The sequence below is a fragment of the Lactuca sativa genome, chromosome 3 (assembly GCF_002870075.4).
Source record: "Lactuca sativa cultivar Salinas chromosome 3, Lsat_Salinas_v11, whole genome shotgun sequence".
Classification (NCBI taxonomy): Eukaryota; Viridiplantae; Streptophyta; class Magnoliopsida; order Asterales; family Asteraceae; genus Lactuca; species Lactuca sativa.
In genome coordinates, this window is record NC_056625.2 from 101,912,610 (window position 1) to 101,937,064 (window position 24,455).

Sequence of the window (24,455 nt, forward strand, 5' to 3'; positions counted from 1 at the left end):
ACGGGCTTAAAACGCAAAACTAGTCAAAAACCAGGAAGAAAAGGCGAAGTCAGCGAAGCCTCTCGCATGGGACCGAAGGTGCGAGGGTTCGGCCCTGAGAAGGCTGGAACCGAAGGCGAGCTTGTCAGAAGCGAACCTAAGCGAGGCGGGAAGCGAAATAGACCGAGAAGAGGTTCGGTCCAGCAGGGTTCGGTCCTTAAAGGGGACCTTCGGGTTCGGTCCAACAGGGTTCGGTCCTTAAAGGGGACCTTCGGCCCTAAGAGGGTTCGCTTCTTAAGAGGAGGTTTCGGTTCCTTAAGGCTATTTCACCCGTTTTTACCCCGTTTTAAGCAGTTTTTGACCCAGTTAAGGGTCGGGCTGACCCTAAAGACTATAAAAAGTTAATGGAACTTTTGAGAGATATTTGGTAGAGATTCTAAATAGAGAGAGATAGAGTAAAAGAGATTGGGAGAGGTTTCGTTTGTGACCTTTTTGAGTATCCAGCTTCGCAACGCAAGGTCCGAAAACCCGTTAAGCCATGTTTAAGGGTCTTACACACTCCCGATGAGTATGCAACATCGTTTTATCGGTTTGGTTCGTTACTTACTATAGTTTTAGGTTAAGGAAATCTAGATATACGAACTTTTCAATTGATGATTCCTCATTAGTGTAGCGAGTTGAATAGTAATTACCTAACGTAAGCCCTAGTACACAAGGGTTAATTGAGTCGACCGGTTTGACTTGTTGATTTTGACTTAACCGGAAATTGACAGTTGTCACATTCAGGTCGATGAGCGCTTAAACTATATGGAGAGACCTGTGGGTATTTTGGAAAGGAAGAAGAAGATTTTGCGGAACAAGGAAATAATTTTGGAAAAGGTACGGTAGGAACATCGGAGGGGATCCGAGTGGACATGGGAGCCGGAGGCGGAGATGCGCGAGCATTACCCGACATTGTTTATTCCAGCGGACTTCGAGGGGGAAGTCTAGTTCAAGTGGGGGAGAATTGTAATGCCCCGAGTCTCAAGTATTTCTTAAATATGGTTTATTGGGTTAAGCTCTACTCGACGAGTTGGTTGACCTACTCGTCGAGTAGCAGCGGGATGGGATCGCGTGTTAAGTGACCTACTCGACGATTCCATATTGGGACTCGGCGAGTAGGATCTGGCAGATGAAACCCTAAATCCTAGGGTTTGTACCCCTATTTAAAGGGACCTTAGCCTCCCTTGGGCCTATTTATAGTTCTAAAGAGTCCTGAGAGTCCTTATACGTGTGTGGGTGCCTTGGTGTGGTGTTTGAAGCTTGGAAAGAGAATCTTGGAGGAAGAAAGCTAAGAGTGCAAAGGAATTGAAGCAAGGAAGGCGTGGGAAGCAGGATTTACCTCGGCTAGCATCCTTTGGAGGTATCAAAGTGCCATCCTTACTTCCCTTTTCCCTTTTGTTGAGTTTCTAGGGTTTTTTTTATGGATTTTCAAGTTGGTATGATGAGCTATGGGCTAGATCTGAAGTTGTAACATCAGATTTGGACCCTCCTTGGATTTTAGAAGCATAAAGTCACATTTTTGGTTTTGATTCAGGTCCCTCTGTAACATCCCGAGTTCAGGAGTGCAAGTTCAGGGTTCAAAGTGAAAATGTGAATGGGCAACTCGGCGAGTCCATGGGTAGACTCGGCGAGTGGGGTCGCGATTCTGGTCGCGTGATAAGTGGCCAACTCGGCGAGTCAGCGGCTGGACTCGGCGAGTTGGTGCTGTGTGGAGAAAACCCTAATTTCGGGGGTTGAGCCCTATATAAAGGACATTATACCCTCTCCCCCAACCTCCTTACTCTCCCTTGAAGGCCAGAAAACCCTAATGCGCGTTTGTGAGTGATTTTGAGAGCATTTGAACCTTGGAGAAATGTTTTTGGAAGAGATCTTGGAGAGTTAAGAGGCTTGGAGCAAGGGGCTTTGCAAGGATTTGGATTTCTCTTCTGTTGGAGCTTTCTTTTGAGGTATTATTTCGTTGCTTGGGCTGATATTCATCTAGATTCATCATTTTGGAGTTTTTGGAAAGTATAGCTTGTGATATTTTGAGTTTGAAGGTTAGATCTGAGGTTGCTACCTCAGATCTGGAATGGAGAAGGTCTAGAGTGCATTAAAGTCCCTGTTCTTGAGTGATTGGTGAAGCCATCTTGTCCCAAACCCTAACCCTAGAGTGTTATATGCTTAGATCTCTTTGGATTTACATAAAGTTTGCCACTTTACGTGATGGATGGTTTGTAGAAGGGTAGATCTATGGTTTGGATCATCTGCATGGCCTGGAAAGCCTCTGTATGGATTTAGACCTAAGGGTACTCGGCGAGTCACAAGGGTGTACTCGGCGAGTTGCTTGAAGATGGACAGGAACTCGACGAGTTGGAAGAACAACTCGGCGAGTTGGTTGAAGATAGCCTTGGACTCGACGAGTTTGTTCTTGGACTCGGCGAGTCTGGTCGTGAGGTCCTAACCTTTTTCTGGTTAAGTTGTGAATCGGTGAGTCAAGGGATGACTCGGTGAGTTGAGTGAGAAAGGACTCAGAGTTTGTTGGACTCGGCGAGTTGAGTCGCAGATTGGGAGTTCTGAGCATGGGGACTCGACGAGTCAGCGGGTTGACTCGGTGAGTAGAGTCAGTCAGGAGGTTGACCTTGACTTGACTTTGACCAAGGGTTGACTAGTTGACTTCCAGGAGCATTTTGGTAATTGTTGGCATTTGTTTTGAGTTCAGTGTTTTGGTGTTGGCTAGTGGTGGAGATCGTTTCAGTGGTCGGAGCAGCTTGGTCTTATCTTTTCAGTCGGCAGTTGCGAGGTGAGTTATCCTCATATATCGACATGGTCTACGGCACCAAGGCCGGCCCTTTATCGGATTGTAATCCGGGTATCGTTGTTATGTTATTGCTTTGCTATGTTTGCATCCTGGTAGTTAGGATGGTATATGTTAGAGACCTGGTTAAGGTCGGTATCCTGGTATATAGGATGATGCTATGCTAGTGACCGGTTAGGTCGGTATCCTGGTTAGGATGATGTTATGTTATGTGATCTGCTAGATCGGTTGATTGGATGTGAATTGTTATATGATTGAGTGTTTATGTGCACATGGTTGTTGGATTGGGGTTGGGTTGAGGCGGGTCCTGCTTTGTGTTGTAGGCCAACATACCCAGGGCGGACCGGTTATCCCGAAGGCCCAGCGAGCGGCCCGGATAGGCTGTAGGCCCCAAGAGGGCAGACCAGACGTGCCGAGGCTCGAAGAGTGGACCAGACCGACTGAAAACCCAGTGTGGGCGGACCAGTCATACGGTAGACTCAGAGAGTGGACCAGGTGGATTGAAGGCCTGGTGCGGGCGGACCAATCACACTGTAGACTGGATGTATATGGCTAGACTCGGAGGGTGGACTAGGTGGACTGAAGGCCCGGTACGGCGGACCAATCACACAGTAGACTCGAGGTGAATGGTTGTTCTGTGTTCTGTTATGATATGGCATGTTGTGCGTGTATGGTATATGTGGTTGGTATTTTAGGAGTATCTCACTAAGCTTTCGGGCTTACAGTTGTGGTTTAATGTTTTTCAGGTTCTTCAGGAGACCGTGGCAAGGCAAAGGCGTGATCGTACCGCTCCTCATGATTATGTTTTATGATGTGGTTCTCGGAAGACTCTGATAATAATTGTATTGAAAACCTTTTTGTAATAACTTTATGAAACTGGGTTGTTTTTGAAAAGTTTAAATTGGTTGAAATTTTTAGAGTGTTACACCCTCTTGGGCATGAAGCCCCATTAAGAACTTAGATTTGGCATTTGGAGCCTTTATGGCCACGCATGCACGTAAATTTTGCAACTTTACATGATAAGCATGCCCTAGAAGCTTGGATCTATGATTTAGAGTCGCTGCATGGCTCAAAACAAGTCTGTATGGAAAGAGGACTGAATGGACTCAACAAGTCGCAAAGTTAACCCGGCGAGTCACATGAAGATGGCCGTGAACTCGACGAGTTGGATGAACAACTCGGCGAGTCCGATGAAGATCGTTATAAGACTCGACGAGTTGAAGAACAACTCCGCGAGTCGAATGAGCTTTCTCTTGGATATGTATGAGTGTGTATCCTTTGAGTTACAAGGAGGGAACTCGACGGGTGGCCTTAAAGTTTGATCGAGAATCGAAGGAACTTGACGATTCACTCCGATGACTCTCCGAGTTGGAATGTACTTCAGGGAACTCTACGAGTAGCCGAGGGTACGCGGCGAGTCGAGGTCAACATGGACAGTTGACCTTAACTGAGGACTTTGACCTTGATCAGGGGTTGACTAGTGGGTTATGGGGTACCTTATAAGGTTAAGGACTTATGAGTATATTGTACTATGATCATAGGTGGTGGAGCCGGTGTCGGGTGATCCAAGGGTTGGAGTGTATCTTCCGAGTCGACATTTGCAAGGTGAGTTATCCTCACTATATCGATAGGGTCTATGGCACCAAGGCCGACCCTTTAGTTGTTGATGTTATGGTATGCTACATGTGGTTATGATCTGTTAGATCGGAATTAGGGTAGACAGTATGTTATGCTATTATGATCCGTAAGGATTAGTATGTTAGTGACCTGCTAGGTTGGTATGTTAGTTACGAGAAAATTCTATGATTGATGATCAGTGTGATATATATGTTTGATGTTGTATATGCCAGTATGTGATAGTTATGCGCACATGGTTATTTGTTTGCTGGATGGGTTGAGGCGGTCCTGTTTTGTGCTGAAGGCCAACATACCCTATGAGCGGTCCGGGGAGACTGCAGGCCCACGAGGCAGACCAGTCATGCTGAAGGCTCGAGATAGATTCAGATAGACTTTAGGCCCAGTTGGGCAGTCAAGTCAGGCTGATGGCTAGTATGTATGCTGATTGATTGATACATTGTTACTGATATGGTTTTGTCAGTGTGGTATTGGTATTTTAGGGGTAGCTCACTAAGCCCTCAGGCTTATAGTTTTCAGTTTATTGTTTCAGCTACTTCAAGAGATCATGGAAAGGCGAAGGCATGACCGTACCGCTCCTCATCCTTATGTTATGATTTTGGGACACTCTGATGGATATTTATTTGAAAAAGTTTTCGTAAACAATTCTATTTGAATTTCATTTATGGTTGAAAAAGTTTTAAATTGGTGTAAAATCTATGGATGTTACATACGCCGACAGACGCTGATCTGAGTTAGAGTTTCAGATGGGTGATATGGTACTCCTGAAGGTCTCACCCTTGAAGGGTGTGATCCACTTCAGGAAGAGGGGAAAATTGGGTCCCCATTACGTTGGGCCGTTCAAGATCATTGCCAGGGTTGGCAAGGTGGCATACAGGCTAGAGATACCGGAAGAGCTTAGTCGGTTCCACAGCACTTTCCAGGTTTTGCAGTTATGAAAGTGCATTTTGGATCAGGAGGCAGTGGTGTCGTTGGATGATATTCAGGTCGATGAGCGCCTGAATTACGTGGAGAGACCTGTGGCCATACTGGAGAGGAAAATGAAATTTCTACGGAACAAGGAGATTCCTTTGGTGAAGATATAGTGGGAGCATCGGAGGGAGTCCGAGTGGACATGGGAGCCAGAGGCAGAGATGCGGGAGCACTATCTGGAGTTGTTCGTCGTGGCAGACTTCGAGGACGAAGTCTAGTTCAAGTGGGGGAGAATTGTTACGCCCCGATTCTCAGGTATTGATTTTATGTAAGTATTTTCTTGAATTCAAGGTCTACTCGACGAGTTGGTTGCCCTACTCGTCAAGTAGCAGCGGGTTGGTCCACGAGTTTAAGTGACCTACTCGCCGAGTCCAAGAAGGGACTCGACGAGTAGGAGCTGACAGATGAAACCCTAAATTCTGGGGTTTTGCACCCCATTTAAAGGATCATTGGCCTCCCCCAACCTCCCCTTTACAACTCCTTGGCACCCTTAAACACTAAATCGTGTGTGTGTGTGTTTCTTTGGTGTGTTAAAGCTTAGAATAGGGATCTTGGTGAAGAAACACTTGGGGAAACAAGTAAATTGAAGCAAGGAACTCGTGGGAAGCAAAGATCTACTTCAGTTGACACCCTCTTGAAGGTATTGGGCTATTACCTTGGCCGATTTCATCTTAAATATCTTTTGGGTGGGTTTTAGGAAAGGTTTCTTATGTTTGAGCCAAGATCTGAAGTTGCAACTTCAGATCTGGACTCCCTTTGGCCTCTAGATCCATAAAGTTATCAACGTTGGCAAGTATGAGCCTTCCCTCAAGTGTGAGACTTCTTTACAAGCTTGGTTTTGTCATTTTTAGACTTTAGAGCTTTGCATGCACGTAAAGTTTGCAACTTTACGTGATAAACATGCCTTGGGATGCTGGATCTGTATTTTGGAGCCTTAGCATGGCTTAAAAAGCCTCTGTATGGATGAAGGACTGTAGGGACTCGGCGAGTCGCATAGTCCACTCGGCGAGTCCGATGAACATTGACGTGGGCTCGACGAGTCAGATGAGTGACTCGGCGAGTCGGCTAGGGTTTTCCCAACCTTTGGACACGTATGAATGCGGCGAGTTGTAAGGGGAAAACTCAACGAGTTGGCCGAGGAGTTTACGGCCACTGACACTAGAAACTCGGCGAGTCACTCAAGTGACTCGGCGAGTTGAGGTCAACATGGACTGTTGACCTTGATAGTTGGCTTTGACTATTGTACTTCTGGGACATTCTGGGGAATTCATGAGCATGGTGGGGACATTTAGTCAAGAAGGTCATGATGGGTATTAACTTAGCATTTATTGTGTGATAGTGTGAGATTTCCGGTAAGACAGCAGTCCGAGATTTGCAGTACTTCAGCACTACTTGCGAGGTGAGTTATCTCACTATACTAAGGGGTCTAAGGCACCAAGACCGACCCATAGGATATGTTATCCTAGCAGTAGTATCATGATTGAGTATAAGTTAGTTTGTATGCTAGTTGCTATGCCAGTTGGTAGATCTACAGGACTACCTGTGTTATTATCTGACAGTCTGTATGCCCAGTGGATATGATACCCTAGCAGTTGGTAGTATGATGAGTATGAGTTAGTATTGTATGCTAGTTGCTACGCCAGTTAGGTAGATCTGTAGGACTACCTGTAGTATTATGTGATTATCTGTATGTGCATCAGTTGTGCTATATGTCGACATATTATGTGGGATGTGTTGAGGTGATACTGCTCCGTGCGGTAACCAACAAACCCGAGAGAATTCCAGATACGAGCTAAGGGAGACTCGTACAGTGGGCTCGGTGGCAATCCAGATGTGAGTTGTGGCCCCGGAAGGCAATCCATACTCACACTGTGGGCCCAGGGGTAATCCAATCTGTAAAGCTATGGACCCAGTTTATGCTGTTAATTGTATATGTATTATGTGCAGTGTATCGGTATTTTGGGGGAACTCACTAAGCTTTTGGGCTTACAGTTTCAGTTTATTGTTTCAGGTACATCATAGGATCGTGGTAAGCGAAGGCATATCGTATAGCTCCTCATGATTTATTTATGTTTCTGCGGAAAACTCTGATAGTATACATTTTGAAAACAAATTTGTAATAATTGTTAGTTTTAAATGTTTTGAATAGTTTTAAATTGGCTTGAATTTTATGGGTGTTATAGGAGAGTACTCTAGTATCGTGTTTTATGATTATCTTAATGATTATGAAACCATATCACAATTGATCCTCTAAGGACACCTTAGTACACTTGTATGGCTAAGAAGAGGAATCAGGAATTGTTGAAAAGGTTAAATCAATTAAGGTGAGTCCTACTTCGTTCCAAAATCAAGTCTTAGAGTCATACTCCAAGATTGCAACTTGAGTGACATATCTTAAGAAGGTTTATAACACATCATGAAATATGGGATAGAAATGTTTTCTAATTCTTGCATATTTCAAAATTGGTAGTTGTGATGTTTTGGATAAAACAAAGACCGACTAAGACCAATTGTATGAAGTGTTTTTCCTTAATAAGAATCCACACTAACTCTTGGATATTAGTTTGTCAAGGAATGTTTCTTGACAGAGAGTCATATATGTCAAGAGGTCAGTGGGAGTCTTAAAAGATGTTGAATAGCTTCAAGAACTAATCAAGAATAAACCTATTGTTTATTACTAGCACACGACTTGAGGTTCATAACCTATCGTGTTGACATATTCGTGTTTCTGTGCCCACTCCAGTTAAAGTTGACTATGCATGTGAGTTTTATGAGTTCTCAATTGTTTGCATAAGGCAAAGCGCCTTGATCAGTGAAAGTTCATTGACCAGTATAGGTGAGTTGTTATACAACTTAGAAGACATGGTAGGCCCTTGTGCTGCCAAGTGGAAAGAAATTAAGATTGAACAAGTTCAGTCCATATGAGTTTGAATCTGCCATAGACCTTATCTAATGATAATGGTTGGAAATGACAGTTTCACATGAATAGAAACACATACACCATAAAATATAAGTGACATAAGGTCTCTTTTCAATTCATCAAAATGATTGTGAGGAAATGCTTTCAGTAAGTAGATTTTAAAGGAGATAGCAGTTGTGTTAATTGCGTTCTCAAATTCGATTATGATTACAACATCCTTCTTCATAGTTCGAAGTATGAGAAATGGTAAATAGTTTGAACATTCGGGACTTACTGCTGTAAGTTCTGAAATAGTTTAGACACACATGAGCTTTCTAATAAAAGGTGTATAAGCTTATATAAAGGCTTATCAAAGCATCTCGTATCAGAAATCTGAACTTTGGTATGAAAGTCAATAAGTATTGATTTCTAGAAGTCCAAGTGATTTCTGGATACATGTCAAAGCTAGTGGGAGCATAAGTTTTATGATAGTAGGAATATAATTAGCATGATAGTGGGAGCATGATTATTATGTGAAGTGTTGCAAGTTAGCAATACTGGTTATAGGAAACAAAGGTTAAGAATTTTGCAAAGTTGCAGAATTTGAAAAGTTGTTTTGCTATAAGGGAGAGGATACTTATACTTCATTTCGAATCTAAAAGTTTAGATTGAAATTAAACTTAGTCATAGTCATATATGAATGTCACGCTGAAAATGTTTCAACATTGGAAATTATATATATGGAAATATTATAGCAAAAGACTGGTCAAGTATCATGTCTTTATGTAAGACATTATGAATTATATTCCATATGCTTCGGGTATAAGATCAATTGCATATGCTATAATATTCACATTTTCTAATTTTCAAATGCCTAGGGAATTAAGAAGACTAGAACCAGATATGAATAAAGCTATTAAACAACTGTCAAGGACAATCTGAAGTTCGCTAAAGATTGATCGCTTGTAGTTGGAAGTATAGTAATGGATGGACTGTATTGACATTATTATGAATAGACATGATTCTATTAATATGAGTGGTCATATGACATATATGGAAATGTTTCCATAATGGGAGATGAATATTAAGAATCTATGTGAAAGTTAGAAACTTTTATGCAAGAAGGATGTTCAAAGGAATGTACTTTGAATTTGAGACTTCGCTTTCATGGAATTGTTCTTGTAATAATCTCCAAAGGAATACTTTGTAATATCATTGGCAAAGTCTTTGTGACTTTTGTACCTCAATATTACAAAAGGAATCATTGCATAATAGTATAGAATCTTACACGTATGATAAAGATTTGGAATTGTGAATGTGTCTATTTCACAAAGAAAGGACCATAGGAAAACATAGTGTGCATGCTTGGAGCATGGTATAACTATTGTTTTAATTCAAGTATTTAGTTGATTAATCGAAACATTGTACAATGAATAATGTGTAATCAATATGGTGATTAAATAAAAGGTGTTTTATTTGTATTCAAAAGTTTGGAGACCATATTGGATTCGATTATTCTTGTGTTTCACTTCGCATGTTTTGACTTCCCGAATAATAAGATTACTTAAACCATTCACGATCGATCATACTTTGGAAGTAGGTATTGAGGCAAGACTGTCATGAATCCGACTGTAGATTGTATAAAGTGTTTAGACATAGCAAAGTTTGCTGCAGTGGTCATGAGTACTCCTGTAATAAGATTTGAGTATTGGATTTAACCCACGCTCATCTGAATCACTTCATGGATTTCATCATGAGTGATTGTGAGACGATAATATCTTATATTCTTGAAACAAAGACATATAGTTGCAGTTTACAAGTTGGTTGCACATTGATGATATGTAAATGCACCAGTAACTTAGTGTTATAAAACATATTGTTGTGTGTAATTTGATGAGTAAATATAGCAAGCATACGAGTCGAAGTTTATCCGTTCCTTTTACCATAATAGGGATAGAAGCGATATCGCTGGGCCCCTCGATGATTTAGTGATGACACCCTAAGCGCTTGGCCAAGGCTGGACTGATTTGATTTATTCAATTAGGTTGTCGTCATAAATTGGAAATTGGGAAACAACACATGGATAGAGAGAATGATCATAATCCACGTCCCATGTCCATACAATATCTAGAATGGAGGAATATATGATCCCTTATCTAATGGACGTATTATTGATCAGAGTTCACAGTGGCTTTTGAGAGCTACGATTTCTAATCAGATTTTGGAGTCGTACTTGCAATAATAGTTATTAGACTTATCCAAGTGGGAGACTGTTCGATTAGGTGTATAAGCTCATAACTATAATTGATATGTACTGGACCCGATAGTAGCTTGATCCATTTTGGGTTGTCTTCACCAGAACAATTTGATAGGATGAATATTTGAGAAAGAGATTATTTGTGATTTATTAATATATTATAAGTATAATATATTAATTGAGGAATCATATTATTTAATTGGTATTAATCGAGAATTAATTTAGTGATCAAAAGAGACTTATTAAACTAATGGGGACTGATTAAGTAAATCGGTGATACTTATAGTTTGGGCTAATGATCCATGTTGATTATGTGGACTAAATCGTTGTGGAGTCCATGAAGATTTAATCCAAAGGGCTTATCATGTAGATTATTGGATTAAAGGTCCAAGGAAGTGGATTAGGGTTTACAAGTTGAAACTCTAGGAATTCAACACTATAAATGTAACCCTAATGCACCTAAAGTTGGCTAATGATTCCATGGTGAAACCCTAGTCGATTTTGATGCTTCATAACTTATTTCGCACAATCCTCCAAATGTTCACGGTGTTTGTGAACCATTTGATGTATCACACTTGAGATGCTAAGCTCTTGAAAGGCGAAATTCTACAAGTTACAACTAAGAGTTATTATTCTAACTAGTTTTTTATGTTTCAAGTATCAAAGTTGTATGCTAGTTATAGGTTTCATGCTTTGGATAATTTTTGTTGCATGTATAACTAGAGAAAACTTAGATCCAAAGCATTAGGGTTGTATGTGCACCATATGAGTGTTATAGTACATAAAACCCAATAGTTACGACCGTTTGAAATTAGGAGGGTTTTTTGTTAAGCCGCGTATGTTGGTCGTACGGTGTGTACGTTGGGCGTACTAGGCAAGGAGGATCGCGGGGGATCAACCGAGATTACTCTGGGCATAAGCGATCAGACCCCAAACACTAGTTTTAGGGTTTTGAGACCAATTTAAGATCCTTAACTCCCCCAAAACCTTTCCATTCTCAATCTCCACCCCTTCAACGTCCTTCCTTGAAACCCTAACCCTAGTTTGAGCCTTGTGAGCAAAAAGAAGGTGTTTTTAAGTGTTTTGGAGTGTTCTTGGTGCATCTTGGAGAAGAAGGAGCTCATTGGAGAAGTTTTTGGTTGCATTGGACCTTGTAGATCCAGACCTTGTTCACCTTAATCTTTCTTTTGGAGGTATAAAGTTTGAATCTTGATGATGTATTTGTTAGATCTAGCTAGTTTTGAGTGTTATGAGCTTTTGGTCAGTTTAAGTGCATAAAGTTTAGATCTTGAAAGTTTGTGACCTTGTTATAGATAAATTTGGAAACTTTATCCATCTAAACATCATATTGATTCAAATCTAAATGATGGAGACTTGGACTTAATGGATTAAGTTGAAAAGATCCACTTTTGGCCCCTTTGATACTTAAAAACTAGATCTTGGTTGTTTGGACCATTCTAATGTATAAAGTTGGAAAATTTATCCATTATGGAGCTATTAGGAACCATAAATATGTGATCTTGGTCCTTCTATCCCTTTTATCCACGAGTTATGATGCCTTAATGGATTAATAAGTTATGGTTTTGGCTTTTGGACCTTTTCTAGATATGGACAGTCATAAAGGTGGGAACTTTATGACTTAGAATGATGTTATGGGTCTAGATCCGAGTGTTGGATGAAAGGAATTAAGAGAATAATCACTTAATGGAAAAGTGTCATCTGACCGAGTACGTTGGGAGTACTTTTAAGTATGATGCGCGTAGTCGTATGGAGTCCCATTTCTGGATGGTGAGTACGCCATGCGTACAAGTTGAGTACGTTGGGCGTACTCAACCTGAAGTTTGACTTCTTGACTTGTTGACTTTGACCTTTGACCAAGGTTGTAACACCCAAAGTTTTGAAGGCCAAGAAAGGAAAGAAAACCCTAATTTTTAGGGGCGACTCGGTGAGTCCGAGCGGGATCCGGGTCGAGGTGCAAGTGACCGACTCGGCGAGTCGGCCAAGTGGACTCGACGAGTCTGGTCTGTGCGAGGAAAACCCTAAATCCGGGACTTTGGGCGCTATTTAAGCTCCTTATTCTCTCCATTAGGGTTCCTTAGAACCTCCCTCATTCAGAAAGCGAACCCTAAGCCTCCATTGTTGTGCATTCAAGCTTCCAAGCCACTTTTGGGTGAATTAAAGGAAGAAGAAAGAGGGGAATCAGTGAAGCTTCAAGGATTGGCTTCAGATCTGGAGTTTGTGGAGCCTTTCTGAGATATTGAAGGTAATAAGTCGTCTCTCTCCTTTAGATCTTCCATGGTTGTGAGATTTGGGGCTTTTAAGCCATGGTTTGTCACCCATTTGAGTTAGAAGCCGGATCTGGAATTGCTACTTCAGATCCAAGTGTGTTATGGACTAGAGAAGCATAAAGTATCAGCCCTTGAGTCAATGTTGAAGCCCCTTGGCCTTAAACCCTAGTTTATGGTGTATTTTGCTTAGATCTCTTTCTCTACACGTAAAGTTTGCAACTTTACGTGAGGAATAGGCTTGGGAAGGGTAGATCTACAGATTTGAGTCCCTGCATGACTCAAAAATCCTCTGCATGTATGAAGGACCGGATGGACTCGGCGAGTCCTTTGAGTGGACTCGGCGAGTAGCTTGAAGATGAGGAGGAACTCGACGAGTGGGATGAACAGCTCGTCGAGTCGGATGAAGTTGGGCATGAACTCGGCGAGTTGGAAGAACAACTCGGTGAGCTGGATGAAGATTGTCTTGGACTCGGCGAGTCTGTTCGCGAAACCCCAAACCCTTCGAGTTGAGACTCGAATCAGTGAGTCGAATGGAGACTCAGAGAGTTGGACAGGTCACGACTCGGAAATCGGTAGACTCGGCGAGTAGAGTCGCGAGTGGAAGGACTCTGAACATATGAACTCGGCGAGTCAATAGGGTGACTCGGCGAGTAGGGTTGACCTGGAAGGTTGACTTTGACCATGACTTTGACCTTGACCAGAGTTGACTTAGTTGACTTTCGGGGGATAGTTAGACTAAGTGTTGCATTGATATTGGTAGCTCGGGGAACTAGTGGAGCAGGAGTTCAGAGAGCTGTCGGTCAGCAGCCAGAGGATTATCAGCAAAGTTCAGCAGTGCGAGGTGAGTCTCCTCACTGTTTGTATGGGTCTAAGGCACCAATGCCGACCTATTCAAAATATGCATGAAAGACCAGGGGGTGGCTCCTGGCACACTGTATGTTATTATGGGTGATAGGAAGACCCGGGGGTTAGCCATAGGCAATATGCATGAAAGACCAGGGGGTGGCTCTTGGCACACAGTATGTTATTATGGATGATAAGAAGACCCGGGGGTTAGCCCTAGGCAATATGTATGAAAGACCAGGAGGTGGCTCCTGGCGCATTGTATGCTATTATATATGAAAGACCAGGAGGTGGCTTCTGGCACATTGTATGTTGTTTAGCTAAGTAGAGTAGTATGTACGGTTGTCTTTGTGATACTTGCATAAAAGAATAGGGGGTGGCCCTTGGCACATGTCTGTAAGACCAGGGGTGGCCCTTGGCACTTGTCTGTAAGACCCAGGGAGCAGCCCAGGCTTGACCAGGAAGACCATGCGCGGCCCGTGGCATAATGACAAGACTATGTTTGGCACATAGCACCTTACTTGATTATGGATAAGTCGGTTATGTATGGTTCTTGGCTATGAATGGTTTGTATGGTATGTGGTATCTGGGGAACTCACTAAACTTCGTGCTTATGGTTTTCAGTTTTGGTTTCAGGTGCTTCCGGTAGCGGATGATGGAGCTCGGGATGATCGCATGGCACACACCATAGATTAGTCAGCCTGGGAATGTTTTACTCTGATAATGAACATGTGTTTTGAAAACTAATACTCTGTTTATGTTTTGAAATGATGATTTTACTTTAAGTAATATTTTATTAAAAGAAATTTTTAGTCTTGAATTTTGGGACGTTACAAGTAAAGTGGGTTAGATCTGATCCCACATCGGCTGAGAAGGAGAACTAAACATTCCTTATAAGGGGTGTGGATACCTTCCATATAGCAATGCGTTTTAAAGCCGTGAGGGCAGCAGATCCCATAAGAACTCTGCAGTTAAGCGTGCTCGGGCGGGAGTAGTACCAAGATGGGTGACCCCCTGGGAAGTCCTCATGCCGAGTGGCACAAAGCAAACAATATTGTGATACGTGCCAGAGGGGGATGTTACAAATGGTATCAGAGCCAGGGCACGGGTCGATGTGTTCGACGAGGACGTCGAACCCTATAATGGGGGGTGAAAGTGGGTTAGATCTGATCCCACATCGGCTGGGAAGGAGAACTAAGCATTCCTTATAAGGGGTGTGGATACCTTCCCTATAACAACGCGTTTTAAAGCCGCGAGGGCAGTGGATCCCATAAGAACTTTGCAGTTAAGCGTGCTCAGGCGGGAGTAGTACCAAGATGGGTGACCCCCTTGGAAGTCCTCGTGCCGAGTGGCCCAAAGCGGACAATATTGTGATACTTGCCAGAGGGGGATGTTACAAAGGTTTTGACCAAGTATGAATTATGGGTATTTTAGGTATTTTGGACAATATTTTGAGATAAGGTCACTGTTTGTTGTATAGGTGACCAGTAGAATTGGTGTGCGGAGTTGTGATGTGTTCAACTATATTTTTAGACTGAGAGGTGAGTTTTCCTTACTGTACTATGGGTCGAAGGCACTGATGTCGGCCCACTTGGTTATGTATCCTGGTATATAAGATGTTGATATGCTGTAGTGATTTGTTAGATCTGTATCCTGGTATATAGGATGATGTTATGTGGTAATGATTTGTAGATATTCTTGTTTGTCTGTTGAGTGGCTATATGCTTATATGTTTTATATGTTGACGCAGTACGGTTTTGGGTTAAGGCTTTACTACTACGTGCATGGGCCAATAGACCGGGGGTAATCTAACCCGATAGTTGTGGACCCGAGGGTATTCCAGTCTGATGACTGATTGGACCTGTTGCATATTGTCATTCCAGTCCGACAACTGATTGGACTTGGGCATTCTAGTCTGATGATTGATTGGGTCGGGGCATTCCAGTCCGATGACTGATTGGACACAACATGCATGATTGTATATGTTATATGTTTGTGTGGCGGTACTTTGGGAGAACTCACTAATCTTTGTGATTACAATTTCAATTTTATGCTTTAGGTACTTCAGATGACCGGGACAATGCGAAGGTAGATAGATGGTTCTTATAGAGACAAGAGTATGATACCTTCGTGAATGAGTTATGTCCCTGCAGGGAAATAGATGATTATTACCTTTGGGAATGTAGATAGATGGTTCCTGTAGGAATCCAAATTGTGTATGATCAAGGAAGATAAAGAAAAGGCTCATTGCAAAGAACTAGATAAAAGAGTTATTTGTAATAAATTAGAGATATCCCATAAGGGATTAAAAGTAAGGATTCCATAAGGGATTCAAGAGAAGAAGAAAGATTAAGGATCCATGAGGAATCATAAGAGAGAGAAGTAAGATCTGAAGAGTGTGCCCAATAATGTTAGTGGGATGTTGTTCCCTTAGAGTATAATATGAGATGGGACTGTAGGGCCTAAATGAGAACATGTTGAGAAATTAGAGAATAGTTAGAGCCTATAAGAGACAGGGTAGAGAAGAGAACATAGCAAAGAAGAGAACATAGCAAAGAAGAAAAACAAACACAGGGAAGAGACAGAGCAGAGCAGAAAAACAAAACAGGGAAGAGATAGAGCAGAGAAGAGACAGAGTAGAGAAAAGACATAGATAAAGTATGAGTCGAGTATGTGAAGAGTCTGAGAAGAGGCTAAGAGTAGAGTATGGGCAATATAGTAGATGACAAAGAAAGAGGTAGACGAGATAAGAAAGATTAGAGAATAAAGATAGATGAGATAGATGAATGAGAAGAATAGCGGTGGATGCTATTAAAAAAAAGAGCTTAGATGTCAGAGTATGAGAAAGAGAATGAAGAGAAAGATAAGAAAAGACAGAAAGAATAACTCACCAGACATAGTGTTTGATGTAGTAGAGATTTATGTTTTGCAAGTTGCAGCAGCATCCGTGGTACCAAAAGAGACGACATGAGCACAAGGAAAAGAAGTAGATAATAGCTTGCCATTTGTTGTAGTTCCTTGTTGTTCATTTTTATGTATAGATTTTATTGTAAACCCATGATTAAACCTGAGATTTAAAGTGTTTTAAATTTTGTAGAATCCTGCATTGTAGATTAAAATTTTGATAATTCCCTTAGACTATATGTTAGAAAATTTAGGTCGTTACAGTTGACACCTTCTATCATTTTATGTAAAATTATAACTTCATATTTTCTTCCATTTTCTTTCACTGTATTATCCACTTGTACCAAAACTATATAAAAATCTTATAAGTTCATGTGATGGTCACATTTACTATTATCTCCCATACTTGTCATGTAAAATAACCAATTTTCCCTTAACACAAATTCTTGTATTTTCCCTACTTATTTCCATTTTTTGTACTTTCTAAACATCCAACTTTTTGATGTTACATAAATGAATTAAGCCATCAACATATTAATTAACACAAGTCGATTATTGTTCTTGCCTCTAAGTATTTTGCATCTATCGTATCGAAGATCGGATAAAGGAAATGAGTAACAACTAATTTGGAGGGTTGTGAATTCCCTTATTTTGGTTGTAGGTTCAACAGACGTATCACATCTAGATAATGTAGTACGAAGATGACCCATCTAAGTTTCCAAAGGGAAAATAAAAGAAACCCTACAAATCATATATTAGAATGGGATAACGAAAGTAAGATGTCTATAGTCGTGTCTCCATCATGGATAGAATGGAACTCATCTAGGTTTTCAAAGGGAAAATAAAAGAAACCCTACAAATCATATATTTAGAATGGGATAGCGAAAGTAAGATGTCGATAATCGTGTCTCCATCATGGATACAAGGATTGTGTCACAAAGATGTCCTGACCTTTGACATATTTAGATTCATTAACCTGAAAATGTGGTAAGCAAAGAGAATGCAAGTCGCGCGGAGTGAGTAGTATTACATAAACATGGGTAAATCATAGTACAATCATATAGATCAGAAAATATGCAAACGAGACCAACAATGAAATAGTAAGTCAAAGTAAACAGTAAAACATAAACATAAATAAATCATAATATAGGCATATGAGCAAGAAACATGTACTAACTCTATAGATCAGAAGACAAACCATATAAGGGTGTCATACTATCATCTATCCTAATATTTAGCCTCTACACCATCCTATTTGAGGCCATATCATATGAAGAGAAAGCTCATTCATGTCTATGCTCACATTATCCTCCCATTTTTGTTTATGACATCATCTATTTCTCTTGCCATCAATCATCATAGAATCCATATTTGTTACCACCGTTGATAATAGTCTTCTTTGGACATGTCCATATCATCCCAATCCTCATTTCCTTAATTTTCACAATTTGTACCACTCCAAAAGATTTTCTTACGAATTCATTTGGTTACCACCATAACACAACTATCATAACCTTGAGACTAGCAATAAAAATAAACCATTTTGATATTGCAGTTATGGAAGGAAAATATTGCAAATAGGTAGAAAAACATCGCAAAATAGGTAAAAAGATAATTAAAAAGAAAAATAAATGGATATTTAATTTCACATTAGAAAAATATAAAATGTTGTTTCATAAATTACTATTTAACCCTTTATCCTAAAATTAAAATAGAAATATATTCGTCATCGCCGACCAAAACTAGAACACAAACTTTCGCTTCAACCGTCACTACCCCACCGATTCTCCTTTCCTCAACCTCCGATTTACAGATCTTAACAAATCCCCAATTTTTCATTCAACTAAATGACAACTCCCACCTGAAAACAAGTAGAAATGCAATCCTTTTTCGTCTTCTTCATCACCTTTCTTTCAATTTGGGGAAATAATTTCATCAAACACTGCTATGCAAGCGTCTTCACCTTAAAAATGCACCACCGGTTCTCGGAGCCGGTGCGAAAGTGGTCGGAAAGCATTAACAAACTCTCCACTACCGATTTCCCTTCCAAAGGTAGCGTCGAGTTCTATTCTCAGTTGGCCGACCACGACAGGGTATTCCGAGGCCGGGGACTTTCAGATTCCGGCGAACAACAGCTCACTTTCGTAGATGGGAATTCCAGTTTACGCATCAAATCGTTGGGATAGTATGTATTTTGCCAACTCATTATCCTTATTGCTTGTCTCGAGTTCCTGATTAGGGTTTTTTATTCTTGTTTATCATCTCAAATGCGGATTTTTTTAATGTCCAATTAGTTTGCATTACACAACGGTTTCTCTAGGGACGCCAGGCCAGAAGTTTTTGGTGGCGCTTGATACCGGAAGTGATCTATTTTGGGTGCCATGTGAGTGCAGCAGATGTGCCTCCATTGATAACACACCTTATAGCTCTGTATGTTATCTATATTTCTATCATCTCATAATCAAATCAAGTCAAGTTGTTTTCATGAAAGGTTAAACTTTTTCTCATAGGTAAACAATTTGATCTAACAAAACCCCAAATATTAATGAGATTTTTATATGATCTTATAGAAATTTAACATGAGCATATACAACCCAAAGGAATCATCAACTAGCAAAAAAGTTACTTGCAACCACAGAATGTGCACTGCCAGCTGTCCTGGTAGTGGAACACTCAGCACTTGCCCTTATTCATCTTCTTACATCTCCTCTCAAACTTCAACTTCTGGAATCTTGATGGAGGATTTCCTTCACCTAGAAACAGATGACATTCATGGACAAATTGTCAATGCATTTATCACTTTCGGGTAAATTCAATTCAATAAAACTCATTTCCACATTATGTATACATACATACATGTTTGATTTATATTTGAAAATTACAGATGTGGACAAGTTCAAAGTGGTTCATTTCTACACATTGCAGCTCCAAATGGTCTATTTGGGCTTGGAATGGAGAAAATATCAGTTCCTAGTTTGTTAGCAAGAGAAGGTTACATTGCAAATTCTTTTTCCATGTGTTTTGCACATGATGGAAGTGGTAGGATTAGTTTTGGTGATAAAGGTAGCATTCATCAACAAGAAACACCGTTTAATTTTGATGCATCAAAGTAAGTGGTATTTGGTAAATGGTAAATTTTCGTGTTTTGATTCTAAACTTTTTGATCTTTTATTTATAAAATTCACAATTTGCAGCCCAACATATACAATCACAGCAACACAACTTCGTGTTGGTGAATCTCTTATAAACTCAAGTTTCACTGCCCTTTTTGATTCGGGCACCTCCTTCACATATCTTGTTGACCCTCATTACACAAGGTTGACCAAAATGGTAAGAATGAAAAAAGATCAAAACTTTATAATCTTTATTACATGGGTATGCATGAAATCATCATATATTGAGGCATCAATTTATGTTTATATGTGGGAACATCTTTTTGTTTTGCAGTTTCACGCACAAACTAAAGATTCACGAAGGCTAACCGATAAAAAGATCCCTTTTGAATATTGCTATGCTATGAGGTCTACTTTCTTGTCCTTTTTCTTTCTTAATCTTTCTTTCTTGTTTTGTTTTTACATAACCAAGTAACCATTTTCCAAAGGCCAAATGTGAGAAATAGAAACCTACTTTCTTTTATTTGTGAAATATAGCATCATACTTTCATTTCTTTTTTATTAAACAAATAAATGAAAGTAAAAGCACGTTGCTATTTTTACTTTTAATATTTCATATAAACCCTTTTCTAATTATGTTATCGTGCCTTTGTCTTTGTTATATCTAGTCCTAATGCAAACACTAGTCTACTCCCGGATGTTACTTTGACCATGAAAGGCGAAGGTCAATTTTTTATCTACAATCCCGTAATTGTCCTCCCAACTCATGTAAAATTCCCATCTTGCCACTTCATTTCAATTTCTTGAAACAAAAACAAAAAAACCTAATCTTTCTTATATTATTATGTTGTAGCTGGAAGTTATATATTGTCTAGCTATTATCAAGAATGAAGAAATGAGCATCATTGGACGTAAGTCTTCTCTTTCTTCTATCCATTTTGTTGGAAAATACCTTTTAATCATATATTTATCAGACTAACTGAAAAACTAGCTGATAGCTGATAAAAAATAACGTTTAATTTGTTTGCAAACAGAAAACTTCATGACCGGCTACCGAATCGTATTCGATAGAGAGAAACTTGTTCTTGGGTGGAAGAAGTCTAGTTGTAAGTCAATTTCATTTCCACTTTTTACACATATTATGATTATTGGAAGTCAAACCTTGACTTTCTTTAAAAATGAAACATAATTGTTTTGTAGGTTATGACATTGATAACTCAAATGCTTACTCATCAAAGCCATTAAACAGTGAGATTATTCCTCATGCTGTTGCTGCTGGATTTGAAAGTGAAGGGAATAATAGAACAAGAGCTCGAAGCTCTAATGCATCATTTCTTCATGCAAATTTTTGTTTTTTGACTTGTAATTTATTTCACTCTCTTGTCATTCATTCTTTCATTGTAGTTATTTTTCTTCATTCTTTTGTTTGAATTAAATTGTTTTACTTTTTTTTTTGTTGATTGTGTGTCCATATGCCTAAAGTTATGTATGATTGTAGCTTTGATTGTGAATAGTTGATAGTGTTAGATTAAAGAAAGTGTAAGAAGGAAAAAGTGTTTGGATTAGTGTATACATTATTAAAACACAGTAAGCTGATAAGTTCTTTATAGTGTTTTGCAAATTTTGTTTATAAATGACAAAAAAGACATGGGTAGAAGGGTAAATTGATATGCAAGTCGTTAGTGATAAACAAAGAAAAACAACGGTTGCAATTCACATGATAAGATTCTAAACTCATGGGTCAAGACAAGTCAACGGGTCAACCCATGGGTTTTGGGTTCTGGAATAATCTTTTGTGCTTTTCATTTTAGCCCCGTTTTAAGATTTTTGTGCTTTGAAGTATCTAAAAATGACCCCATATGAACTTTGAACCTTTGGTCTCAAACTAACATGCATCCTAACTTGTACCATGTGTAACAATACTTGTACCTTTCATGCCTTAGTCAATTTTCTGGATTTTCAAGATAAAGATGTATCCAACTTGTCAAAAGAGACTTCAAATAATAAATTTTATTGTTGGACTTTAGAGTAAACTAACACAATAGTAAAAATCTTTGACAATTAACCTACTCATTGCTTTAAAAGCATCCTACTTTAAGATACATGATAAACATAATTACTCTCTCGGATGTTATACTCTTTCTTCAACTTAAGAAGTCTGATAGTTCGGTGGTTTAAAAAAAAGTGAAAATCGTTTTTTTCCGATTGATTGTGTAAAATATTAAAGTATCAAATACAAACAAACAAAGTTACCTTTAGCCAAAATGGTTAAGGCCTTTGTCTCTCAAAGGTTGTATGTTTAAATCCCTTGCAGGGTTTTTTTTTCTGTAAAATTTAATTTTTGCGTGTTTAAATGTTATCTGAAAAAGTAAATCCGTGATTTTACTAGCCTTTTTAGTATGGTAATTGGTCATTGTGTTGTATTTTCCAAAAAAGTAGGTTATGATGTAATATAGGAAATCAAAATATGGTCGGTGAATAACTCAAAAAGTATTGCACCTAAAGTTAATGTTTAATCAAACATTGAATCAACAAAAAGTATATTTCAAACTGTAATCATATATTAAAACATGGGGGTGTCTAGCTAAGGTTCTATTTTTTCCTTTTAAGTAACCATTGTATCATATATTTTATCAATTAAGTCTATTAGATCTAAATGGAAATTAGTCCCTTCTAATTGATGTAAACAATCCACCAAAAAAGTTGTGAAATGCCTAAAAGGTAAAAACAATGAATAGACAAAGTCTTGTCTTCTAACTAATTCTTCAAACTTACTCCAATATCACTAGCTATATCAGCCATGCACTATCAGTTAGTTATCATACCAACCATGAACCACCCAATCATATCTCCCCCCCCCCCCCCCCCCCCCCCCCCCCCCCCACCCCCAATATCTTTCTATAAATAACATGCCATGAAGTCCATGCAGATCATCTCAAAGGTGACAAACTACATACGAGTTGATTTATAAAGGCAAGCATATAACATGGCTCTCATGACTACATTATTAGCCTCACTACTCATTCTCTCATTTTTCTCTCATGGAACTTCACTAAGTTCAAACTACTATTCCAAAACATGTCCTAATGTTGAATCACTAGTCACAAAGGCTGTGAGTGATGCTGCATCAAATGACAAAAAGGTCCCTGCAGCACTACTAAGGATGCACTTCCACGACTGTTTCATAAGGGTATATATATATATGCATGGGAATCGATAGTTCATTTCAATTCTCTGACATTCTTATTATATCGTGTTGATGACTAAATTGATCACTAATTAACTATTTTTGTTCAATCTTTCTAAAAGGGATGCGACGCTTCTGTTTTGCTGGATTCCAAGGGCAAAAACACCGCTGAAAAAGATGGCCCACCTAATGTTTCTTTGCATGCATTTTACGTAATCGACAATGCTAAAAAAGCAGTTGAATCCGCATGCCCAGGAATAGTTTCGTGTGCTGATATCTTAGCTCTAGCAGCAAGAGATTCAGTTGTGCTTGTAAGAATTGAATAAATCTTCTTATTGTCGACAATATTAATTATAAAGAAACTGTTGTAATAATTATTAAAGGGTATTTTGGACATTTCATTAACAGTCTGGAGGACCATCTTGGGATGTGCCAAAAGGAAGAAAAGATGGAAGAACATCAAAGGCTAGTGAAACTATACAACTTCCGGCTCCTACCTTCAACATATCTCAACTTCAAAAAAGCTTCGCTCAAAGAGGTCTATCCCTAGAAGACCTAGTTGCCCTTTCAGGTAACTTATATTCCGAATATGCCCTTTTGTACCTTTTTCACCCCAAAATAAATGAAACATTTCCATTATAACAAAGTTTCAATCCAATATATTATTTCTTCATCGACTCTTTGTTAATTTGAGGGTATTTTAAATATGCCAAAGTCAAAGACTTTCACCGAAATATGCATCCACATTAACATAACATATTATTTGTTCATGTAACTTGTTATATATGTAGGTGGGCATACTCTTGGTTTCTCGCATTGTTCATCATTTAAAAATAGAATCCACAACTTCAACTCCACAACAGATATTGACCCTTCACTCCAGCCTTCATTTGCTGCAAGTTTAAAAAGTGTTTGCCCAGTTAAAAATGCAAAGAATGCAGGAGTTCCAATGGATCCTTCTTCTACAAGTTTTGATAATACATACTACAAACTACTCTTTCAGCAAAAGGCGTTATTTTCTTCGGACAAAGCTTTGCTTGATTTCCCTAAAACTAAAAATTTGGCATCTAAGTTTGCAAGCTCAAAAGATGCGTTCACAAAGGCGTTTATAAAGTCAATGATTAAGATGAGTAGTATTACAGGTGGTCAGGAGGTTAGAAAGAACTGTAAGGTGGTGAACTAGATTGCATATGAAGATTTATATGTACTTTCGTGTGGTGAGATAAGTTTATAAGATAAAGGAGAAGCCCAATGCACCATGGCTCTTAAGTCTTAGATGACATGGTTGTATTAAATTTGTTATAATAATGTTTAAGTTTTTGATACTAGCAGAAATATTACATCTGTCAGTGGATTTTAAATTTATAAGATTTGAGCAAGGGAAGACTAATGAGTACATATGAACTATGACAATTGACACACATGCCATTTTATGACATACAAAAATGTATGTCAACAAATGTCATCTAAAAAAACGAAGGATTTATGACTTGCATACTTCTATCACGTAAATCCGTGTCATCTTTTTATAACATTTACAAA

The 24,455-nt window shown here is 39.2% G+C and overlaps 2 protein-coding genes across 3 annotated transcripts; both read left to right on the plus strand.

Annotated features, from left to right (window-relative positions):
- Window positions 1-18,349: 18,349 nt before the first annotated feature.
- On the plus strand, window positions 18,350-21,263 carry LOC111915459 (aspartyl protease family protein 1). 2 transcript variants are annotated; one of them, XM_023911121.3, is made up of 10 exons: window positions 18,350-18,798; window positions 18,908-19,043; window positions 19,184-19,419; window positions 19,498-19,722; window positions 19,808-19,943; window positions 20,061-20,134; window positions 20,395-20,494; window positions 20,580-20,637; window positions 20,761-20,832; window positions 20,927-21,263. In XM_023911121.3, the coding sequence occupies exons 1-10, from the start codon at window positions 18,491-18,493 to the stop codon at window positions 21,154-21,156; spliced, it is 1,575 nt and encodes a 524-aa protein (XP_023766889.1). In that variant the 5' UTR covers window positions 18,350-18,490; the 3' UTR covers window positions 21,157-21,263. The 2 variants fall into 2 exon arrangements, with proteins under 2 accessions (XP_023766889.1, XP_023766888.1); XM_023911120.3 differs by having other exon boundaries at window positions 19,808-20,134.
- Window positions 21,264-22,656: 1,393 nt separating this feature from the next.
- LOC111915440 (peroxidase 64) lies at window positions 22,657-24,248 on the plus strand. Its single transcript, XM_023911097.3, has 4 exons — window positions 22,657-22,916; window positions 23,036-23,224; window positions 23,322-23,484; window positions 23,705-24,248. Exons 1-4 carry the CDS (start codon window positions 22,713-22,715, stop codon window positions 24,094-24,096), a joined length of 948 nt encoding a protein of 315 aa, XP_023766865.1. The 5' UTR covers window positions 22,657-22,712; the 3' UTR covers window positions 24,097-24,248.
- The last annotated feature ends 207 nt before the right edge of the window (window positions 24,249-24,455 follow it).